At 37.9% G+C, this 13,597-nt stretch overlaps 1 protein-coding gene across 1 annotated transcript in view; it reads left to right on the plus strand.

The window, feature by feature from the left end:
• MDGA2 (MAM domain containing glycosylphosphatidylinositol anchor 2) overlaps positions 1 to 13,597 on the plus strand; it is a 932,919-nt gene that overhangs the window by 361,243 nt on the left and 558,079 nt on the right. Inside the window, exon 2 of the mRNA XM_077126843.1 lies at positions 212 to 351. Coding sequence (XP_076982958.1) covers positions 212 to 351 — 140 coding nt within the window. The remainder of the gene's footprint in view (positions 1 to 211; positions 352 to 13,597) is intronic.

Consider the following 13,597-nt stretch of genomic DNA (forward strand, 5'->3'; position numbering starts at 1 on the left):
TTCTCCCCCCAGCTTGTTTCCCTTTGTAGTGTGCATGAAATCCTGGTAGATACAGTTGAGACTTTCAGTGCTGTAAGATCATTACTTCTTTGGGGAAGTTCTAGGTGTTAAGACTGATTATAAGAATTGCCCTAACGAACAGGATGGTTCCTGTAAAGTCAATTTGCTCATCTTTGTATGTCTCCTGTCTCTCTTCTTTTTGACTTGACAGCTCCCCCGACGGTTCGGATCGTGCACTCAGGCTTGGCATGTAATGTGGAGGAAGAGCGCTATTCCGAGAGGGTCTACACGATACGGGAAGGAGAAACCCTGGAGCTGACCTGCCTGGTCACAGGGCATCCACGCCCACAGGTGAGTCCCCAACTGTGACACCGCAAAAGCATTCTGTGACTTTTCTGGAAGTCATGAAGTGTACATTTTCGAATATTTGGTTTCCAAATCCAAAGATTTAAATGAGTGCATGTATGTGTGTGTGTGACAGAGAGAAACTCACGTTCATATATTTGTGCAATGGAGGACAAAAGTGATGATTTCTGAACATGGAAGCTGGAAGAATTCAGGTAGATAAGTGAACAGAGAAGTTTTGTTTTGTTGTGAGAAATTTAGAAGGTACTTCTTAGGAAGCTGTTAAAAACAAATACAAAAATACCTTCTTAAGGTAATGATTCATATGGCGATGAGTTTATTTTAGAATGTTGAACATGATTTCATGATGATATAATGCAGTCAAGGAGACATTTTTTCTCAAGTATATGATGCACGAGTTCACATCTACTTTCTTTGCTTATTCTTGTTATATACATAGAAAACTTTGAAAAACAAATGTTGACAGATGCTAGAGGCATTCGGACTTTAATAATCATCAGTTACAGCATTCTTAAGCTAATTTTATAGGAGGAACAAAAATTGAGGTTTTCAAAGGGCAATAAAATTGCAAAAATATGCAAATATGCAAGAAAAAAGCTTGCAGGAGTGAAAAAAAGGGTTAACATATAAGGTATTATTTATAGGCTATGTGCATAATATGTAAACATCTAATGTGAATATTGAATGTTTGATATGTTTTATTCATTAATTGCTAGTTATTATTGCCATATATTAATCTGACTAGCTGAAATTACACATTGATAATTAAAACAAGGACCATGACAGAAAAAGAAGACTGATTTAGTAGATAAGACTACATGGTTTAAGCATTTGTATTATGGGCAAAAATAAATCTACCATACAAAGACAAAGGGGAAAGTAAAGAGCAACGTGAGAATTTTATGAACATTTTAACCTTGCTTTTTACCCCCACCATCTTTATCTCTTAATGTAAAGATGTTTTTATTCTACCATTTTCACTCAGAAGAACAAATAAAAGCAATCACACGAAACTGCAGAAAATGAAATATTGATAAGATAGATGGAACAATGGCTTAACTAAAATACTAAAATATGTTTTACAAGATGTTCTAGTTTGCTAGCTACCGGAATGCAATATACCAGAAACAGAATGGCTTTTAAAAAGGGGAATTTAATAAATTGCCAGTTTACAGGTCTGAGGTCAAGAAAATGTCCCAATTAAAGCAAGTGTATAGAAATGTCCAATCAGAGGCATCCAGGGAAAGATACCTCGGTTCAAGAAGACTGATAAAGTTCAGAGTTTCTCTCTCAAGTGGAAGGGTGCATGGTGAACACAGTCAGGGTTTCTCTCTCATCTGGAAGGGCACATGGTGAACATGGCATTATCAGCTAGCTTTTTCTCCTGGCTTCCTGTTTCCTGAAGCTCCCCAGGAGGCATTTTCCTTCTTCATCTCCAAAGGTCGCTGGCTGGTGGACTCTACTTCTTGTGGCTATGTCATTCTGCTCGGCTCTCTCTGAATCTCTTTTATTCTCCCAAATTCTCTCTTTTATAGGACTCCAGAAACTTATCAAGACCCACCCAAACGGTGGACACATGTTGTCACCCTCCCCCTGGGCTTGGGTGTGTCCACTCTCCTGGCCCGAGACTTCTTGACTTCAGACCCCGGCATCTGTGGTTTTGCCTCTGAAGTTATTCTTCCTCCAATGTGCCCCTTCTCTTAACCCCCCAGTCCAGACTGGCAGCGGCTCTGTTTATACAGGTTCCACAGCACTCTCGTTGGCTTTCTGTGCAGTAGTCTTGGATCATGCCCAACAGACATAAGGAGTTTCCACAAACCCTTCCTGGATAACTCCATGTCCGAGCCCGGCTTTCTCTGAAGTGGTTGGCTGGTTCCGCACTTGGTTAAAGCCTCACATGGGGCACTTTTCTGTGGGGTCTCCCTTCCTGGAAGCCCAGAATTTTCCAGAATGTCAATTTCTAGTTTCTTTGTACCCAAGAGTTCAGTTCTCAGCTTATCTCTTTCCTGTCGCATTTCACTATAAGCTCTGAGGACAGACCAGCACTTTCAACATTTAATTTGGAGACTTCTTCGGCTAAATATCCAAGTTCATAGCTTTTTAAATCAGCCTTCCAGTCAAAGCCACTAGTCACTTTGCCAGAGTATCTGCCATTTTAAAACAAGGTTTGCCTTCCTTTCAGTCTAAAATAATACATGCCTCATTTCTTCGTCACAGGTAGCTTTGGAGTCCACATTTCTATCAACAGTCTCTTCAAAGGCCTTCTCTGTCAGGCTTCTCACAGCTCCTCCAGAACATTTCCCTTATCCATTTAACAAGCCATTCTAACATGTTTGGTGTTTGCAAGCTGCAGCAGCACCCCCCTCTCCGGTACCAAAATCTGTTCTAGTTTGCTAGCTGCCAGAATGCAACACACCAGAAACAGATTGGCTTTCAATAAAAGGGGATTTGTTTAGTTAACATATAGTTTTTCAGAGGAAAGGCAGCTGACTTTCAACTGAGGTTCTTTCTTATGTGGGAAGGCACAGGGCGATCTCTGCTGGCCTTCTCTCCAGGCCTCTGGGTTCCAACAACTTTCCCCAGGGTGATTTGTTTCTGCATCTCCAAAGGCCTGGGCTGAGCTGCGAGTGCTGAGATGAGGTGTGCTGGGCTGCTGTGCTATGTTGAGTCTCATTTAAGCACCAGCCAATTAAATCAAACGTCATTCATTGCAGCAGGCATGCCTCCTAGCCGACTGCAGATGTAATCAGCAACAGATGAGGTTCACATACCATTGGCTCATGTCCACAGTGATAGAACTAGATGCCTTCACCTGGCCGAGTTGACAACTGAATCTAACTACCACATAAGACATGGCTGTAGGTCTAAGTTTACTTTTCAGAACCTAAAACCTTCAGATGATTTCTAGGCCAAATAAGTCCTCAAACCCAGAGATCTGAGTCTCTCCCAGAGCATCAGCCTGAGCCATCCCCATCCTGTGGTGCTGACACCCCTTTTCAACATGAGAAGTTCAGATGGGCCTGACCCAAATATCTGTAAAGATTGGGAGAAGGATCAAAGGAGAAGGAGGAGTTTTAACAGAGAAGTTAGGATTTAACAAGTGAGAACCACTGCTGAATCATTATACTGATATTTCTTTTTAGTCCCCAGTGTCTTGGAGCAGCTAGAAGGAAAAACCCTGAAATTCTGGAAGTTTGTAACTCATACCAAACTTTGAAATCTGTTCTATAGCTACTTGTTAAAATGTACTTTGAAATTTATTGCATTTTGTATATTATATTTCACAATAAAAAATGTAAAAAAGAATGAAAAAAAGAAAAGGTCAGGCCATGGTGGCTCAGTGGTCAAGTTCTCGCCTGCCGTACCGGAGACCAGGGTTTGATTCCCAGTGCCTGCCCATGTGGGGAAAAAAAAAAAAAGAAAGAAAAAAAAAATGTTAGGAAAACACAGATGCTGGGGAAATGGAAAACAGTAAAGGTAATCAGGAAAAAATTACTAAAAAATCTTTAAAAACTTGAAACTCACAGTGTCCAAGATAATAAATCGTAACATTTGTTATTCACCGAGTAACTTTGTTTTAGCCCTGAAAATAGATAAAAGAATAAAGTTTCCTTAATAAAATTTATTTCTAAAAAATTTGATCCAGAATAATTAAACTTAATAGATGAAATGTTTGCAAAAGAGAACTCCCAAAGCAGGAGCCATAATTGTTAAACTCTGGTGCAAATAAACTGATATCTAAACCATTTTGTTTTAAGATTTTTACAGAAAAGATTGGCGCCCAGTGAAAATAATTTTACTAAAGTTAAAATAATAATGACAATAATAATAAAACTACATCAAGGGCTTATTATTTCAAACAAAATTCAGTATTTCTATAATTTGATTATTTTTGTATTTAAAAGACATGGAGTAAAAATTACAGAGTCAAAAAGTTGGGATCAAAACAGAAGTGTCCAAAAAGACCTAAAAGAACTGACAAGGAGTTTTATGAATGGCAGAATCGTAGATTGAATAATGCAACCCAATTTAGACATTTTCTTAATCTGAAGTCACACTGCTGTGGTGTGAACCCATTGTAAACTGGATCTCTGAAAGGTGTCACTGTAGTTAAGGAGCAGTCCAACGAAAGGAGGGTGGTCCTTAATCCAGATTGCTGGAGTCTTTTATAAACAGGAAACAATCAGAAAGAGAAAGCGGCAGGGAGAAACCAGACGCAGGAAGTCAACAGAATCTGGAAGAGAAAGGAGAGACCGTTGCTGTGTAACTTGAGCAGGCATGCAAGCCATGGGATTCCAAGGATTCCTGGCAGCCAGCACCAAATGGCAGCGATGACCTTGCTGATGCCTTCCTTTTGAACTTCAAATCCATGAGCCAATCTATCAAGTGGTATCTGTTGTAGCAGCTGGCAATCTTAGAATGGCAAGTTAGGCAAAAAAACATTCCATGGAATTTCCATCGTTCTCACACTAACTGCCCCAGATTCGGTACTTCTTGAACTCCAAATTTTCCTTTAAAATACAACTTCTTATGTTCATTTCCAAGTCATCCCAGCTGTTCCTCTGCTAACCGTACCCCCATCCTTCTATTCCAGCAGTGTTAGACATTTCATATTTTCTCTTTCATCATTCACAAATTAGAGTGCAGTCTTTGTTCTCTGGTCATTCCAAAATATTCTAAAACAAACAATTTTTTTTTCCCCTAAGCAGTTTCATTCTTATAACCATTTCAGTGTGTTCCAATCCTAAGAAAATATCATCACCATATCATAATTGTTTTGTTCGTAGAAGTAATTCAGTTGCTTGCAGGTGACTCGGTTTCAATTTATATTGCCCATTTAAAAAATTAACTGGGCCTCTTTTTGTCAACAAACTGTGTAAAATAAGCTGACAGAACAGCTGGGGCTTGGTGTCCTGGCCAAAGACTGAAGAACATGCTGTTGGCAACTGGTTCTGAAAATGATTTTTCTTGGCCGATTTATGAAGTTGGAATGTCACATCTGTACATGCAGAGAAGAGAAGTTCCTCATTTACTCATCAGTAGTTTTTTTCCATCTGTTACCTATTCTTGAGACAATGCGAGCTGTAAAAACTGACCATTCACAAATTATTCTAAGCTGGTGTGGTAGGCTGAACAGTGACCTCCCAAAAGATAATTACATCCTAATCCTCGGTACCTGTGAATGTTCCATTTTGTGGCAAAGATGATGGCAGAGACGCAGGGAGTCTGCAGATGTGATTAAATCAAAGGCTGCGGTGTGGAGAGGTTATCTGGATTATCTAGATATGTATCCTTAGAAGAAGGCTGTGGGGGTAGAGGAAGACCTAGACACACAGAGAGAAGAGAATGACGTGACTCTGGAGCAGGGAGGCATTTGGAGATGGGGTAATGTGACCGTAAACTAAGGAATGCCATCAGCCACCGGGAGCCGAAAGAGGCAAGGAATGGACTTCTGTTAGAGCCTCTCAGGGACAGCGGCCCTGCTAACACCTCGGTTTTGACCTCATGCTTCTGATTTGGACTTCTTCCCTCCAGAACTGTGAGAGAATAAATTTATGGTGGTTTTAAGCCACCGTCTGGGGTAATTTGTCACCACAGCTTTAGGATACTAATACAAGCTGCCTGTTTTACTAGGTTCTTTATATTTTACTTTCAGAATACTTGTGTCTGTAATTTTTCTCTTTGGAGCAATGGAAGTTGCCTAAAATTGAGAGTGAGGATCATGGTCCAACTAAGTGAGGATACTGTGAGACATTGATTGTATAGTTCCGATGGATCATATGTTATATATAACATTCAGTGGACACATCTAAAATGAACCTGCAGAGTCAAAAATAAATAAAAAGATAGCTCAAACGATAGGTAAATAAATAAATGCCCAGTGGGACGAAAGTGCTGAAGAAAATGTGAAGAGAGAGAGAGATAGACCTGTTCAGTGTTGGTGGGAAAGCGGAATGGGGCAGCCATTCTGGAAGAATGACAGGAGGCTAAATATAGGATCACCATAGAATTAGGCAGTCTCTTTACTGGGAATATACTCCGAGGAACTAAAAGCAGGGACACAGACAGACATTGGAACACTGATGTATATGGCGGCATTGTTCGCGATGGCCAATAGATAGAGGTTCCTGAAGGGTCCATCGACTGAGGAGTGGACGGGCAAGCTGTGATGTATGTATGTGGTGGAATATTCTGCGACTACAGAAAGAAATGGAGTCATGAGGCATGCAATGAGGTGCAGGAAACTGGAGGACATTATGTTGAGCAAAATCAACCCAAAACAAAAGGACAAATATTGTACAGTTTCATTTAGAAAATGCTTATAAGAAACCTAAAGCCTAGGTTGTAAGATCTTACAGCAGTCACATTTACTCCTGAGTTTTAAGTATCATTTCTAAAGTCTGAGTTGCTGTGCTCTTTATGTATAACTTGGTAAACACCTGAGACTCCAAGCCAGATTCCTATAGCTCTGAAAGTCAGCATTACTCCACTGACAACTGTTAAAGAAGATTAAAAAAAGATCATACTTCATCTAGAGATATTAATGAAGCTGATCTGATTGGGACGAAGGTTAATTGGACTACAGGATAAGTGCTAATATTATCTGAATTTTAAAACTGCCAACTTTTGTGTGAGGCCAAAGGAAGAGATGTTTATTTTGTCCAAAATTTAAATTTTCTGTAGCACACTATCTAACTTAACCTATCTGCCGGTTTATTTAAACAACCTGAATTACATGGAGCCTTGAATAGAGAATGAGACCTGATGATTCTATGTAGCTGAATGTAAGACCGTGATGCAGTCCAGAGTGTATAGGGCAGATAATAAAAAATCATTTGCAAAGCTCCTTGAGGGACTGGAGAACAAATATGGGACTATTAAACTTCCCCACCTGGGAAATTCCTGAAATTCTCTCAAGCACTAGAGACCTCCAAGTTCATCAGCCAAGCTCTCAATCATGAGGTTTGCCCTTATAAAATTTATTTCTGTAATGGTGAAGCTAAGCCTACTTATAGACATGCCTAAGAATCACCCTCCAGAGAACATCTTTTGTTGCTCAGGTATGGTCTCTCTCCCTCAGCCAAACTCAGCAAGTAAACTCATTACCCCCTCCCCTACATGTGACATGACTCCCAGAGATGAGACTGGCCCTGGCATTGTGGAATTGAGAATGTCTGTTTGACCAAAAGGGGCAAAAATAAGAAAATATAGTTTCAGTAGGTGAAAGTTTTCAAATAGAGTGGAGAGGCCATTCTGGTGGTTACTCTCATGCAGACTTCAGCCAGATATTGCGAATTGCCACAGAACCGTATTCCTGAAAGTGCTAAAGAAAACTCAGGCCTCTATCTATGACTCATTAAAAGTTTTACTTATTAAATTTACTTTTCAGAAACTTACAACCTCCAGATTGTTCCTAGGCCACATACGCCCTGAAACTTAGAGATACTGGTGTCTCCCAGACCGGCAGCCAGTTGCATTCCCCCACCCCATAGTATCAACACCCCTTTTCAACATGAAGAAGTGAGAATGGTCGTTCCCCAAATATCACTGAAAACTGAGAGAAGGCTCAAATGAGTGGGAAGAGGTGTAACTGAGAAGTTAGGATTTGACAAAGGATTATGGCTACTGCATCATTATATAGAAATTGCTTTTTAGTTCATTTTCTGTTAGGACAGCCAGAAGGGAATACCTGAAATTGTGGAACTGAAACCCATACTATACTTTGAAATTTGCCCTATAACTACTTGTTAAACTGTATTTTGAAATGTATAGCTTTTCTGTATATATGTTATATTTCACAATAAAAATGTTAAAAATATTTGTTTGGCAATGGACAGAGGACTAGGGTATTGATGTCATGGAGGGAAATATTATAAGTAAAGGAGAGGTCAGTACAGGGCAGTGGGTTAGAATACAACACTGGACGAGACTGCCTGGGTGTAATGCCAGCTCTGCTGCCACAACTAAACTACCAGTGTGAACTTGAGAAAGTTTCTTCACCTCTCCGTGCCTTGGTTTTCTTATCTGCCTAATACAGGTGATGATAATTATCTTACCTATGTGATAGCATACTTTTGAAAGTTAAATTTATTGTACACATATAAAATCACAGCACATCAGAAGCATTATCTAATTATCTAAATGGTAGCTTTTATTTTCATGTAATTTAGGAGTTTATAATCTAAAGTCTAGATTTGAATGTGTACATCTAAAAATAAGTGGGTTTCAAGCATGATTCTTACCATTTCTATATTCTGCTTGCAATTAGATGCACGTACATTATCTTCAGTATTGTGAGTGTGTGAGAGTGCTGTGGAGTCTACACAGCTTTGCTAATTAGCTTTTTTTAGCTTGCAAAGGAGAGAAATATATTCAGGCCATCCAATCTAATAAGGGCTTATTTTAAAGATGCAAGGTAGGTAAGAAACGATGAGGTGAGGTTTTGTCAGTATGCCTAGCAGTGAAGCACTTGTTCCAGGTACCCATAGATGCAGGGTTCAGCCACCACTTCTTTTTCCTCTCTTCCTCACTCTGTTTCTCTTCCTTTCTCTTTCTCTCTTTTTTCCGTCAATGTTGTCACACCAATAATCAAAAATTCGGAATCTACTCTTGTAAATGATTTTAATGGTAGGATTTTAACACGAATGTTCTTTGCGCCCTCCCGCCTGCCCGTCCCACCTTCCCCAGCATTCCAGATATAAAAGCTAAGTAATTTGGTGTATCCCCTTGCAGTACTTGCTCAGTACATTTCCATAAATATGTTTTCATATTTCATTTTTATTTTAGAATAAAGTAGATCATGTAAGGTATTATCCTGTGACTAGAACTTTTCACTTTGCTGTGTGCATAAATCACCATGGATAGTCCCGCCCAGTGGTTCTCAGCATATGGCCCCTGAAGTCAGCTTGTCAGCAATGAAAGTCTTAGGCCCTATCACAAGCCTATTGCATCAGGAGCTCCAAAGTTGAGGTTTCCCCCGTGTTTTAACCAGCCCTCAGGTGACTCTGCTATTTACTGATAACCACAGCCTTCCATCATCTGCACAAAGGCTGAGTAGTAATTCTATTTAATGAGTACCCTAAAATGTAGGGAATTACTGATCTGTTGTTCAACCTTAAGTTATTTACAGATTTTCACTATTACAAACAGTAATGTGTGTGTGTGAGTCTGCGTGTGTTTGTGCATCTCCGTCACATGTACGTCAGCATTGCTGTATTATAACTTCTCAGAATGGCATCGTTCAAAGTCGAGAGTGACTTTTCACTTCCTCAACAAGAGTGAATATTTTTGATTATTGACGATGTGATGGGAGAAGATCAATTAGACTATTGTAGTTTAAATTTTCATTTTCTTAATCGCTACTTGATTCGAACAGTTTCCTGCACATTTATCGATCATTTGTACTTCTATCTATATTGATTATTCTTATCCTTTTTCCTTTTCTTGCTGGTTTTCTGCTTGTCTTCGTAAACTTGTGGAGACTTTTATATCATACAGGAATAAATTCAATTTCTAATAAATATGTTGCAAATTTTACCTTTCTGGGTGTTAGCTGTTTTTTAACATTATGATATTTTTGTTCAGATGACTTTATTATTGAAAGATAGATTGTTTTATACTTTCCCTTTATGGCTTCCAAATTTTATAACTATCTTTGCAAGGTCTTCTTCATCCCAATATAAGAACCTTTATTGGATGAATTTTTTTCCTTACTGCTTATAGTTCTAATATTTGACAATTTAATCATCCTGGAAATCTTTGTTCATGGAATGAAGTACTGGTTTACTATTCTTTTTCTTCTCTCTCTCTTCTCCCACTTTTTCCTACATAGGATAGCTGATTTTCCCCCAACAGCTTTGAAATGCTATTTTTCTTATTAACAAAATTGCATTATTCAAATCCACCTTTCTGCTATCTCTTTTTGTGCCATTGCCATACTATTTTAATTTCTATAGCTTTAATATTAATATTTGATATATAAGAGGGCAAGGCATCCCTTTGCAGCTCTTTTTCATGATTTTCTCTGTTAATCTCAAATATTTTTCTCTTCTCCATGAACTTTTAAATGAACTTTATATGCCCATCTCCTAAATAAATGTTGAGACTTTAATTGCATTGCATCATTCTTGCATTGAGGTCATATGGTTGAAAACATGATACATTTTTATTACCAACTTCCTAATAGGACACTTTGACACTTTCAGACTTCTCAGATAGGAAGACACTTCTGTCGTAACCATATAGAGGGTCTTTGAATTTGTTTTAATAATAAACATGTATATGCATATTCGGAAGGTGAGGAGATATTGACCTTTCCCTCCTTTTTCAAAAACAAAACAATCATACAAACAAAAAAATGTGCATCAACTGAGGCAGCTCTATTTTTATGTGTTTTATATATTGACATTTTGGGTACTAGTTCATTTGAATAACATTTTTCATCAATAAAATACTTTTGAAAATCAATCTTTAAAACATAATTGTGTGGAACAAAATGCTCATCTTAAGAAGCACTAACATTGTCTACTTGTTTATTAGAGCTCAACCCTACTGAATGTTTACTTTCTGGGTAAAATTAAAGCAAGGCTATGGTGAATATTGTAATAGAATCATGTTTGGTCATTTGGCTGCTATATAACTGCATTCTTGACTGTCACAGCTGTTGTAGAGCTATTGATGTTCTTTATCCTCATTTATCCTTTATGCAGATTCTAAAGTGATAATCTTGCTGTGGTGAAAATTTAGCAAACCTTGGTAGGAGGTTGCTCAGTTTGAAACCATCAGTGCTACATATGTAGCCCTTTGTAAATATTTTATATATGTTTCTTCATATTTCCATACTTTTTCAGGCTATTAAATTTTAAATTCATTTCCAAAATACTAATGTATGCACATGAAAAATTGGCACACTAGAATTTTGGATTTATGTTCAATTAATGTGGCCAGAATTGGGTTTGTTACCTACTCAGAGATCATCAGATGGTACATTTATCCCTTCTTGTGGTATATAGAACTCAATATAATCTACTTTTTTTTCATCTAACCAGACTGAATCCCTCTGCCAGGTCTTCTGAGAGACATTCCAGCTAGAACAACTAATGTTTTGTTTTAATAAATCTTTAAATAGGTTGTGGGGAAAGTTTTAGGATAAACATCCAAAGATTTATTAATCTCTAAGTCCATATCAGTGGCTACCTTAAGTCCCTACCCCCACTGCATGAATACCTGCACTCAGCCCCAGGCCCAGACAGCACACATCTTTATTATGTCTACGGTTATATGGGTAAATATACTCAACATAATTAGTTTAGAAGGAAGAACTTGCAGCCTTCCTAATGGCTGTTTTATTTTCAAATAGTTTAGTTTCTGTTGCTTTTTATATAGGTTAATGAAAGGATTTGGGGGCACTTTAATATATTTCCAGACCCCTCTACCTGAATATGAAGGGTCCTTTTTGCTCTTCAGGAGATCCAAACCTATTTATAGTTCTTTCAGAATTCATCTTTTGTTTAATTCTATGCACAATCTTTATGATCAAAAACAATGTTTCTCATACCTCCCAGATACATTCTCAAAAAATATTTGCTAATACATTTAATAAGATAAAGCATACAGATAATTCAGTAGAGTGCCTATGACAAAATAGATACTCACTAAATTGTCATCATCATCATATGTGTGACTGAGTTTTTTGTATAAAATATTAATTTTTTCTATATTCTTGATCATAATATATTATATATGCATATTCTTGATTCATATATAATAGCATGTATAGCTATATGTGTCATTATTATACAATTGCAGTTAACTAATTTAGTGTCGAAAACTTTTTTGTTTGGAATTCCGACCATTGGAAGAACTAGGGATGTGTTCCTTTGGCAGGTCGTAATGGCTGCTGATTAGTAGATCTTCTTTCCTTTGAGAGGATTATACCTCCTTATCGCATAGATGTCTTGTGTGGCCTTATGAATTGCCTTGGATAAAGAAATGTGAATAGAAGTGACATATGCAAACTCTAAGCGAAGCTTTAAGAGCTGACATGAGGTCCTGCCATCTTTCTTTTCTGTCCATCATGCTCAGAGGACAAGATGGCCCTGGGCGAGCCAGGTTGTTGTCCAAACTGCCTTGCTGCTCATGCAATCTGACCTAACAGACCCGCTGCTGGACAAGACTGATGGGTGGATTCCAGGTTAAGCCCAAAGAAAAGAATCACAGCACACCCCAAGACTGCACTCTCTGCAGCAGAATACTAATTGCTGTTTGAAATGCAGAATTTTTTTATCAATAGGGAATAGGGCCCAATCAATACATGTTTCTCTCTTTTGTCCCTTGGGCAACCGTTTCTTTAGTACATCCTACCTGTCTCCACAGAGGCTCCCAGAAGGATTGAGCCCAGTTCCTCTCAGCAATGACCAGTTCAAAAGCATGTTCTTATATTGTTTTTTCCCTCCTTCCTTGTTTCACTGTACCCAATCCCCTACTCTGTTTCCCTGGGATAAAGTCCCCAAACACACTTTTTGTCAGATTTTCCTTCCTAGGGCAATCTCAGGAAAAAAAAGGCCGTACCCATCTTCTGGACACAAAACTAATGAGGAAATAAATCATCTATTTACCTGGTCCTAATGTCTTCTTTCTTGCTGCTGACATTGTGTTGCTTAATTGTGATTCCCAATTATTGTACTTCTGCCTTTCCTGAAAATCTCTATAAAGGAAGGTGACAAGTTAGTAGCCAAGATGTGATCAATCAAATGTGTGCTTTTATTTCTTAGGATGTTTATATATGATAATTAGTTTGTATATAGACTATATATTCCTTATTTGTTCTTGCCACATCTTAAAAATGTCTATTTTATTTGAATTGAGTCTAATAATTGAAAGTTTACAAGTTCATTTACCGGAAATTTTGCTTGATGGAGATTTACTATATAGATATAGCATGATTTTTTTATTATGACAACCTTGCCCCCCACAGTGGTCAAAATTGGATTTTCTGGGAGTTTAGGAAATTGACATCCAAGCAGATGATAAAAACAATATGATAAATAACATGGAATTTTTAAATTAAACTTCTTCTTTTGAGATCTACCTATTTTCATACAAAATAATTGCTTGTGAGATCATAACCATTATTTATTATAAGAGTTGACATGAAACAAGTATTTTAAGATTATCAGGGAATTTTGAAAGGATAGAAGGGAACCAATCTTGCCTATCAACAAGCAATTGA

Source organism: Tamandua tetradactyla, chromosome 14, assembly GCF_023851605.1.
Source record: "Tamandua tetradactyla isolate mTamTet1 chromosome 14, mTamTet1.pri, whole genome shotgun sequence".
Classification (NCBI taxonomy): domain Eukaryota; kingdom Metazoa; phylum Chordata; class Mammalia; order Pilosa; family Myrmecophagidae; genus Tamandua; species Tamandua tetradactyla.